At 46.0% G+C, this 10,723-nt stretch overlaps 1 protein-coding gene across 5 annotated transcripts in view; it reads left to right on the top strand.

Moving 5' to 3' along the window:
* Positions 1-574: 574 nt before the first annotated feature.
* The window catches only part of BBOX1 (gamma-butyrobetaine hydroxylase 1), a 57,083-nt gene continuing 46,934 nt past the window's right edge, over positions 575-10,723 (top strand). The window contains exons 1-4 of one of the 5 annotated variants that reach the window (XM_055317834.1): positions 575-769; positions 4,501-4,597; positions 8,559-8,812; positions 10,062-10,176. In XM_055317834.1, the coding sequence (XP_055173809.1) occupies positions 8,594-8,812; positions 10,062-10,176 (334 nt within the window). In that variant the 5' untranslated portion in view covers positions 575-769; positions 4,501-4,597; positions 8,559-8,593. Of the gene's footprint in view, positions 770-4,430; positions 4,598-8,203; positions 8,813-10,061; positions 10,177-10,723 lie in introns of those variants that run through there. The other 4 variants (XM_055317833.1, XM_055317830.1, XM_055317832.1 and 1 more) reach the window with 4 other exon arrangements.

Below are 10,723 nucleotides of genomic sequence, written 5' to 3'. Positions count from 1 at the left end.
GAAGGGGGAAAGGAGAAGTGAAAAGGGAAGGGGGAAGGAGGAAAGGGGAAGGGGGAAGTGGAAAGGGAAGGGGGAAGGAGGAAAGGGGAAGGGGGAAGTGGAAAGGGAAGGGGGAAGGGGGAAGGCTGAAGGGGAAGGGGGAGAAGGGGGGAAGGGAGAAGGGGGAAAGGGAGAAGGGAAGGCGGGAGGGGGAAGGGAGAAGGGGGAAGGCAGAAGGGGGACATGGAAAGGGAAGGGAAGGGGGAAAGAGGAAGAGGGAAGGGAAGGGAAGGGGAAGGACATGGCCAAGAGTGGGTGTCGGGGTCAAGAGTATGGTGGGTTTGCTGCTTGTTTTCGGGGCAGGAATTTATTCTTCCCTTCCTTCCTTCCCTTCCCTCCCTCCTTCCCTTCCTTTCCTATCTCCATCTCTCTCCCCGCACCACTCTCCCCCCATCTCTCTCTCTCTCTCTCTCTCTCTCTCTCTCTCTCCTCCCCCCCCCCCCAAGCTCCCTCCGGGAGTTGCTACACCTTCAGATTGGGACATCCTTCCTCATTTGCAAGCCTCAGCAGTGTCTGGGGGCAGGGCTTCCGTGAAGCTGCCAGGAGCAGAAAGGCTCCCAAGCAGTAGCTACATCACATGTCAGATGTGGGGAAACTGCAGGCAGGTCAATCCGGGATGTGCCGGTTCCCAGAAGGCTCCCTCTCCAGAGGACGGTGAGGATCAAAGCTGACGTTTCCTTTCCTGGGCAAGTGGTGCGTGGTTTGGCACCTGAAGCACATCTGAGAACAGGTACGATTAAGCTCAGCTTTGCCTTATTTGAAGGGCGCCGGGGCTGGGGGCTGGGGCGGGGGAGCATCCCATTGGGAACCCAGGCACGTGTGTCTCCCGGCCTGTGGGCGCCCACGGGGATGGGCCCTCGTGCCCGAATAGGCTTGATTTGGGAATGCGGTGGATCCGATTGCTTCTTGGCAGCCTTCCTTTCCCAATTATGTTTGGCTTAGTCTGGTAGTCAAGTTACTTGACAGTCCCTGGGCTGATCCAGAAAGCCTACCAGGGGACAGAGAGGATACTGTCTAAAGAGCAGACTGGGTGGCGGGAAAGGGAGGGTTCGGGCTGGATTTGGAAACAGTCACCGAATAATCCACAGCCCAGCCAGAAGAAAGAGCTGCATATTGTACCTTGGCCTTTTGTTAAGGCCAGAAAGCTGAGTGTGACGTGCTTCTGCAGGATACTGCTCAGTTAAGACCGACCTTTGTGTGCATTTTCAGTTCTTTTTTTTCCCCCAAATGTAGCCCAAGAGGAGACATGACAGGTGTTTTGGATGGATTTTATTATAAAACATAGGATTTCTTATAACGAATACATGTTCTGGTTCAAAGATCTAGACCCAGTGCCCTGCATTACAACCCGTCAGGGAGCACTTTGATAGAGGAGTTTGGATCGGACTGGGGTCATTCTACCAGAGTGAAGCTTTTTGTCATTTAGGAAGGAAGTGTTTGCACAAAATCTGATACTTTCAACACGGTGGCAGGCAGAGTGGTGAACCTACTCAAGAGAATGGAGACTGTTTTTTTTTTTTCTAATGGCTTTATAGGACTCATTACCCACAGGAGTATATTCATGATTTATTAAGTGGCTCAGCCACTTACTAAATCAAGTCAAACAAATAAATAAAAGACAACGGCCTCTGAGCTGAAGGCCTGTAGGCAGCAAGGGTAATGAGTGTGCATGTGTGCAGCAGATACTCAGGTTCAGACGTTCAAACACGCAGCCTGGTCAACCCTTACCTTACCAGGTGAGTTGAGTTTTATGATTTAAAGGTTGATATATAAAAGAATAGTAATACTGTCTAAGCCTTTATGGTGTAATGTCTGGAAAACTTCCTCCTATTCCAATGATGCAATGTCGGACAGTGAAGTCAACTAACAACCAACAAACTCGAGATTTGGCGACTCTTTTAACAGCATATTTTTGGTAAATTAAAATTTTTGCCTGAGAAATTATTCAGCCACAGATTCCCCATGACGTAGTTCAGTGTAGTGGGCAGGTTCCCATTTCCCCTGCTCTCAAGTCGGTTGCTTCTCCTGTCCAAGCTCTAGGTCACCTGTAAAATAGAAGTGATGGCGCAGAGCTCAGTGTTTTCCAGAGGATTAAATAAAATTAATATAATCGAAGACATTAGCAGAGGGACAGAACAGAATAAGTGCAAAATGAATGATTTTATACAGACACACACACACACATACATACTCTCTCTCCCACACAATTTACATGTTTCCTGCATTGTGGTCATTTTCTGATCCTACCACCCAGGAGCAGGAGGACAGACACGTTGGAGGACCCCGCTATCCGATAGCAGGGCTGATGACTTACCCGAAGAAGAAGGTGGAAATTCACATTTGATAACATGCGTCCTATTCCTTCCTTCTCTTACACAAAAAAACGGTCCAAAAAAAATTATAGTCTTTTATTTTAGGGGCCGGTAATCTAGTGGATGAATCAGCCTCCTTCGATGTATCTTAGTAATTCCCGTCAATTTAAATTTCACGTATAGTAACTGGGAAGCTTCTCATCAACTTCCTGAGAAGCTTCTCCAAACCCCATGGTTCAAATTAGTTGTGATTGGTGTTTGAAGAAATTTTGCACCGTCTTTCATTAGAGCCAGGAACTGTTTACTTTATGTGTGCAGGGTGAACTGGCAAGGCCAGGGTGGAGCGGTCCCCCCAGCAGCCAGCATCATGGGCTGTACATCACACCAGCATCTGAGCGTCCGTCATGCTCGCCTATCAGATGAGGGCACTGAGCCCAGTGATAGCACGAGTTGTTTCTCTCAGGCCCCGAGACTTCGAGTTCTGAGTTCTTTCATTTCCAAGATCAAGGCTTATATAAAATAACTTGCAGAGCTACTTCCTTGAGTTTCCAAACTGCGCTCGAGAAAACCAGCTGACAGAACTTGAATTTATAAAATTTTTAAAAGGAGAGAACCATGCCCATTGCTGAAGTAGGGTAATCTCTAAAACAGACCATTTAGTTGCGCCAAACAGGAGCCCCAAATAAACTTCCATGACTCTGAAGGGGAAAAATATGGTGAGTCAGTTAGGAAGGAACACACACACACACACACACACACACACACACGTACGCCCCAAGTGTTGGGATTAAATTAAAAGAAATCTATCCTATCAGGTTGGAATCCCCCTGCCCCATGATCTGTTTTTCAGGACAAGCAAGTCTACTCCCTCCCACACAAACCAATCTGATTGTTTCATAAGCCAAATGGTAATTGTAAGGAGAAGCCAAGTAATAAGTCCTAAAAGAAAGAGACGTTTTTGTTTTATAGGTGCTCTTTAACTGAGCAAAGAGGACCCATTGGTAAAGTACATATTTAATATATATTTAGCTGGGAACATCTACTTTTTCCTTTTTCTCTTTTTTTCCTCCTCTTTCGAAGAAACACAATAGTTGATCAGATAACTCCATGCCTATGATGCTTCCACAGGGCTTCAATTTGAACAGGTCACGTGGGCTAAATGGAAAACCAGATTTCAACAAATCATACTCACGGATAAGCCTATAAATTTTTCAGAAAAAAAGTTTGCCTTTAAATGCTGGTGATCCTTGATTTTTCTTTCTCTTTTTTGAAAGTTCATCGCATAGAATAAAAGCCCAACAGAGCTTTGAGTAACAAGACAGGTTAAAGAGGGAAACAGTTTTCCCATTTCTCTCCGCTTTTGTTTGGATGACCATTCACCTTTGTCATGAGTTGAGAAAGGGATTGTGAAGAGTAGAAATGACCCGGCAAGCTCCTTCACAGACACCCAAACAATCGAGCCTCAGCAACACCCAAGTCTTTCCTGTTCTTCCACACTCTTGCCTGGGCCTCGGGCAGCTCCCATCAGCCACTGGTCTTGAAAGCACCTCCTCCCTTGAAATACCCTCCTCAGCATATCCATTTGGCCAAGCAGGCTGGTGGGGGGCCGGGGGGCCGGGGGCATCAGGTTCCCCTATATCTGGAAGTGTGCTTTTTCCTTTCCAGTTCAAACATGTTAGGTAGAAAAGGGAAAGAGAAAAAGAAAAGAGCGACAGAGGGAGACGGAAAGCTTCAGATGGCAGGTTGGAATGTAATTAGCGTTGGTTGGTTCAGATGCCTGTAGGTGTGAGCACTTGCAGCAGTCAGGGGGGCATGGGCACCGTGCCGTCTTCGAGGACAGGGACAACGTTTGTGGTCGCGGGAAATGTACCCTTCACGCAAGGTATCCATCAAGAATCAAGGTATCAAGTTCCAAGTTTTGTAAAAATCCGTTCAGCCAAAACTTCTTCCAACCCGTCAATGAACACGTCATAGAAAATGAGTGGAGTCCCGGAATATACACTGACAGGCGTGGGATGTTGGTGATAAAAATAAATGAAAAGAATTTATTTTTTTCTTAATTGTCTCACTCCCTTGGAGAGCTTAAGACATTCTGCGGACCATCTGCAGGCCGACACCCCCTCGCCTCTTTCTCCTGCTGCCTATTCAGGTAATCGCAGCACGTGTTTCATTGGGTTATGATGAAGATTCAAGGAGTTATCGTCTGTCAAGCACTTAGCATGTGATTGGCGTGAAGAAGGCATTTGGTAAATGTAAACGTTTACTATTATTACTAGTACTGTCAGCTTACCGTCGATATAACTAAAACCAATATTCTTACTGTACAACCAACCTGGTTACTCCATCCTAAGATCCCATAAACAGTTACCACTATTCTTCCAAACTCTCAAGGTAAAAATAAAATAAAAAAATAAAAAATAAGAAATCCTTCCTCATTAAGGTACTCATTTCTCTCTCTCTCTCTCTCTCTCTCTCTCTCTCTCTCTCTCTTTTAACACTAGAAATGTAGTAATTCAAAGTCCCACATTTTGAAAGACATTTATAACCTGGAAAGTAGAGATCACACATTATAAAGAATAGGCTGAGAAATTGAGTAGACTTGGAGAAAGAGACACGTGATTTTAGTGAACTGTAACTGAAGGACTGGTAGAGTGGGATAAACACATCCTACATGGTTCTGAAATCACATCAGGAGCAATATGTCCAATGTATCTTAAAAGGGAGCTCTGTTGAGGCACCTGGGTGACCCAGTGGGTTAAGCGTCCTGACTCTTGATTTCAGCTCAGGTCCTGGTCTCAGGGCTGGCATCTGGCTCTGCGTTGGGCGTGGAGCTTGCTTGAGATTCTCTCTCTCTCTCTCTCTCTCTCTCCCTCCCTCCCTCCCTCCCTCCCTCCCTCCCTTTCCCCCAGCCTCCCCATCCGCCACGCCCTCTTTCTCTCTCCATCTCTCTCTTTCTCAAACAGAAAAAGGTAGCTGGGTCTCAATACAGAGAAGGTGAGTTTGGAAGCCACGCACGTTTATTCAGCGTGTGTTGATATTTTGAGGTGCCTTTTGCCTTTGATTCTTGGCAGGTAGTTTGAACAAGGGAACAACCCCTCGGTTTATAAATAGATCAGGTTAAGTACCGAAAAGAATAAATAACAAGATAAACAAATTAGGATACGTGCATGGATTTTTTGTCCCCACTTGTGTTTTGCCTGTGGACGCTCCATCTTCCATGTTGATGTTTATTTGCTATGAAACCAGAACCTTTTCTACCTGTCGTCGGCTTGCCACCCACTGGAAAAGCATAGCCTTATACAAAGAAGACTTATAATAGCCTCATGTCTGGTACACAGAGGCACATGTCCGTATGGGCGTTGATAGGGGCGAGGAGTCAGTGTGCCTTCAGAAGCATTGATCCCATCCCGGGAGGCTTCCTCAGATACACTTCCTCTCTACAGGGGTGTCCCGGAGCCTCTCAGACAACTCGGGGTGCCATTCAGCCCCAGCCTTATTCCGTTTCTTACTTTAGTAATTACCTCACTTTTTCTCGAACTCTGGAACCTCGTGGTGATCTTTGAACTTTGTGGTACAGCACTGCTGGCCAAAAGAAGGGGCTTAGTATTATCTGAATGATGCGTTTAACTTTATATACGAGGAGAAATGAAAGATCTGTTTTCTGTGTTGAAGTATGATTGTCTACCACCGTAATGGAAGCGCGCCTTCCGTAACCCGATTGAGGCCAGGCAAGGTCTTGCCTGTGGGCCAAGTATGGCCTGCAGCCTGCTTTGTCCAGCTTAGGAGGTCAGAACAGTTTTTACATTCTTACAAATTTTTAAAAAATAAAAACAAGAATTCGTGCTAGGGACTGTAGATAGCCTGGAAAGCCAAAAATATGTGCTGTCTGTCCCTTTGTGTGAAATATTTGTCACCCCAGTCTTAAACAGTCACAACATTTCTCCTTTTTTTGTCCTTACGTATGGCACGTTATTTAAGGATCTGGTTATATTATTCTGTACTTACTGGAACCATCACTGTCCTCTGAAACCACCTATAAGGAAAAACCTGCCAGCCTCCCCTTCTGCTATCAGGGAAATTAGGCGCCTTACCCATTCCGCTTATGTTTGCACTTCCTGTGGGCCCCTTACTCGAAATCTATGAGGTAAACACCCAAGTTTGAACTAAATAATATCTTTGATGATTTCTCTAGGTCATAGTACTGCCCTGTGGCTATTATAAGGTATTAAGAAACAAAAAACTGGACGAGGGTTCCTGAGTGGGCATAAGCACATGAGGCCCTGCCGATTGCGTCTCTCTTTTTATCATTAGGTAACTTGAGTGTGGTTGAGCTAACTGCAGAAAGCAGTCTTTTCTTGTCTTGGCCCGGTTTCATAACCTAAATCATCCAAGTTAATGATTTGAGGAGGTATATGTAAAACCATCACCTGAAAGTTGTGTTCTTTTAATGGAAAGTATTTTTTAAAGTTACGTTAATGGCACATAAAGTCTTCCTATCTGTAAGTTCAAGGAAGGCAAGGAGCTGTTTCGTCCTGCCTGACCTTGAATCTCCCAGTGTCTACTGCGCTACCTGGTACGTAGGCGGAATCTACTACGTAGAAGGGGCCTGTTAAGCAGTCACTCTGCGTGTGTGTGTGTGTGTGTGTATGTGCCTCCCCTTCATCGCATGACAGCGAAGTCCCGTTTCTATGGTCACGTGTCACCTTCTGCTAATGAGGAGCTAATCATTATATGGAACAAGTGAAGGTGTTCTACTTCTTCTTTGTCAATCTGAAATCCTAGAATATTATATGCGAGGGGAGTGAGACTGACACAATTGAACACTGACACGTCGACCCAATTTCAGAAGGCCAAATATGTAGTCGTTAATGGACTCAGAGTCAACGCTGAGGTGCTCAGTCTGCAATGCCTTGTGGCTCTCTTTTTGCATGATTTTCTTTCCTACAAATACTTCATGCCCTCAAAATTTGGTGTGTTTCTTCATAAAAAGAAGTCATGGATTCCTAAGGAAGGTGAAGATTCATAAAAATACTCAGTGAAGGTTCAGATTAAACTAAACCAGAATATGTGGGGCGCCCAGGTGCCTCAGTCGGTTAAGCGTCTGCCTTCGGCTCAGGTCATGACCTCAGGGTCCTGGGATCGAGCCCCACGTCAGGCTCCCAGCTCAGTGAGGATTTGCTTCTCCCTCTGCTTCTGCCCCTTCTGCTGCTCATGCTCTCTCTCTCTCTCTCTCTCACTCTCTCTCAAATAAATAAATCTTTTAAAATATAAACTAACCATAATATCGAGGCACACTATTTTAAAACATAAAAATCCCAGAGAAATAAAGTGAGACAAGAGTGGGTTGCTCGCAGAGCCTGAGAACTTTTATACTGCATTTAGAAAATGAATCGTATAAGTAAAAAAGTAGATGATGGAAGAGAAATAGCACAATGCACTGGGTGATAGTACCTCCTAGAATAAATAAATTGCATTAAAATCCCCCTCAGTAGAACAAGTGTACTAATTTAGTGTCTTAAAAGCATTTTTCCCCCAAAAGGCATGTGTAATTGAATGTCAGTTAAAATAGCACAGAGATGATTAGTTGCACTTTCAATGTGTGGGGTATTTTTCTCCCTTAAGAAATTTTTGGAGCTTCCGGGGATCCCTGGGTGGCGCAGCGGTTTGGCGCCTGCCTTCAGCCCAGGGTGTGATCCTGGAGTCCCGGGATCGAGTCCCACGTCAGGCTCCCTGCGTGGAGCCTGCTTCTCCCTCTGCCTGTGTCTCTGCCTCCCTCTCTCTCTCTCTCTCTCTCTCTCTCTCTGTGTGTGTCTCTCATGAATAAATAGATAAAATCTTTAAAAAAAGAAAGAAAAGAAATTTTCGGAGCTTTTAAGCAAACACAATTATGAAAGTGCGTATGTCATTGGTTCAGAACTTATCTAAAATTTCTGGGAAAAAAAAAAACACACAAAGAACTCTTTTCCTCTGGATCCTGATTCAGCATGTTTCTCTATCTTATTTACTTTTAGCCACTGTGTTTCTGTTTGCAGCACATGAAACACTCTCCCCAGAACAAAGGTCCCAGCGTTGATAAGTCAAACCCCAGACTCTGGCAGCTGACTGAACGGCAGGAGCCAGAGTCCCCTTGAATTGTTCGCACTCTTAGAAGTCAAGTTCAGACTCGATCTGCCTGAGATTCCTTGTAACTGGGATTTGTCGCAGCAGGTCGCTGACAGGATTCACCTGCAAGGAGCAGAAACATGCACTGTGCCATCCAAAAGGCAGAGGTGCTGGATGGGGCTCATCTGATGCAGATCTTGTGGCACGATGGCGCGGAGTCTCTCTACCCGGCTGTATGGCTGAGAGACAACTGCCAGTGCCCCGACTGCTACCTGGACTCGGCAAAAGCACGGAAACTTCTCGTCGAAGCTCTTGATGTGAACATTGTTATTAAAGGCTTGACATTCGACAGAAGAAAGGTAATCGGCTCTACACTCTCTCTCCTTTCCCTCCCAGGTTGAACGAAGGGCCTAGTCTCCGATAGCTCAAATAGTGAACTCTTCGTCATTTGATTGTACCTATAAAGTACCTATAGAACCACGTGCGCCTGGTGCAAAGTAAGCTTGCTCGGTAAAAGGGGGCTTCTCTTATTGTCACTGCCATCTCTACCACTACTCTTGTGGCAGTGCTGCTCAGCATTCCTTCAGTGCGTGACAGCCCCAGACCCGGGCAGGTGACTTCTACAAGAAAAAGATTGCTTCTGGGCTTTAGTTTCCTCACCTGTAAAGTAGGGGTACTAGCAGGGCTTATCCGTAGAGGTGACACGAGGATTTAGCGGGAAGATGTGGGTGGAAACGCTCACCACGGTGTCTGGCTCGCAGTGAGCACCCAGAAACGCGGACTGATTAACGCATTTTGAGTCAAATGAGAGAGTCTATAGGCAAGGCCTGTTTTAGGATTCCCCAAAAACCTAGCTCTCAAAACCACAGACTGGATGTGACCAGCAGCCTGTGTTCCTCCCAGACGCACCAGGAGAGTTAGCAGGAGAGCAAGTGTGACCAGCGAGGTCACGGCTCTCCCCCCGACTCCTGTCGCCATCTGGGCTCAAGGACTTTATTCCCAGGGTTCACTGGTCGCTCGCTGTGTGACCTTAGAACCACTATTTACCCTTCCATCCCTCACTTGAAAAACGTGTCTACTAGTAGTTCCTTCCTTCTAGAGTCGCACGAGGACGAGAAGAGTTATGCCTGTGGTGCTCGTCTTACAGGACAAGGGGCGGTTGTCACTGTCACTGATTATGATGACGTGGTGTCTCCTCATCATCCCTCCGAGTTCTGACACTCCTAGAGGGGTACTGAACTCCGTGATGTCTGACTTCAAGTCATCACAGGATGTTTGGAAATGACAGGTGTAGAGGCCACAGCACAAGAACTCCGCATCTAGCTCGGTTTTATTTCTTACGTGGCGTCCAAGAGGCCTCCGACCACACCTGTATCCCCTTGGCTTTCAGCTTGCTTGTCTTCCAAGGCCTGCAAGTACATATGTGAAAACACACACACACACGCACACGCACACGCACACGCACACACACACCAAAAATAAATAAATAAAAGACTAAAGGCTAATTGCATCCCCTGATCATCTTAAGCTGACCTTCAGAAACAGCAGCAGGGAGCCCAAGGGCATGTACGCAGAATACAAGGTGACACTCGCTTTCTGTGTTACCAGGTTTGCATCACGTGGCCGAACGAGCATTGCAGTGAATTTGAAGCTGACTGGCTGAAGAAAAGATGCTTTTCACAACAGGCCAGAGAAAAACTCCAGAGAGAATTGTTTTTGCCAGGTAACCTTGACCATGGCCATCAATGTCTTTTAAAAACTTGTAAGACATTTTGCCCAGAAGCCAATTCAAAGCCTTGTGCTTTGGTTAAGACGTTATCGTAATTTATGCGGGATGTTTAATGATTTACCAGCACAGATCATTTGTTAGGATGAAAGGAAATATAGACGAGTTCCAGACATCCTAAAGAGACAGGAAGAGAAGAGGGACAGCAAACTTGTCCCCTTGTCGTCTAACACGAACCCAGCACACCGGATACTCCCTGAGTGACCGCGGCAAAGGAGTAGGTGGGGGAAGCAGACGTGCCCTTCTTATTTTTATCTAAAGCCAGAACAACACAAAATCGACAAAGTGGGAATTCCTAGCCGGGTACCCACAGATAAAATTATGTGATTTCCCTACAAGACTGTCGAATGAGAATGGGAGCATGTGCATGGGTGCACGCATGCTGTGTGTGCTTAGCACATTTGTGTGGGGAGAGATGGATGGGTCTCAAGAAAATGTAAATGTGTGACCACAATAATGTTCAGAAAATCTGCCACAGTTGGGT

The sequence above is a fragment of the Nyctereutes procyonoides genome, unplaced genomic scaffold (genome assembly GCF_905146905.1).
Source record: "Nyctereutes procyonoides isolate TBG_1078 unplaced genomic scaffold, NYPRO_anot_genome, whole genome shotgun sequence".
Classification (NCBI taxonomy): domain Eukaryota; kingdom Metazoa; phylum Chordata; class Mammalia; order Carnivora; family Canidae; genus Nyctereutes; species Nyctereutes procyonoides.
The sequence above is the reverse complement of the archived record's forward strand: the minus strand, read 5'-3'. Positions and strand labels throughout refer to the sequence as shown.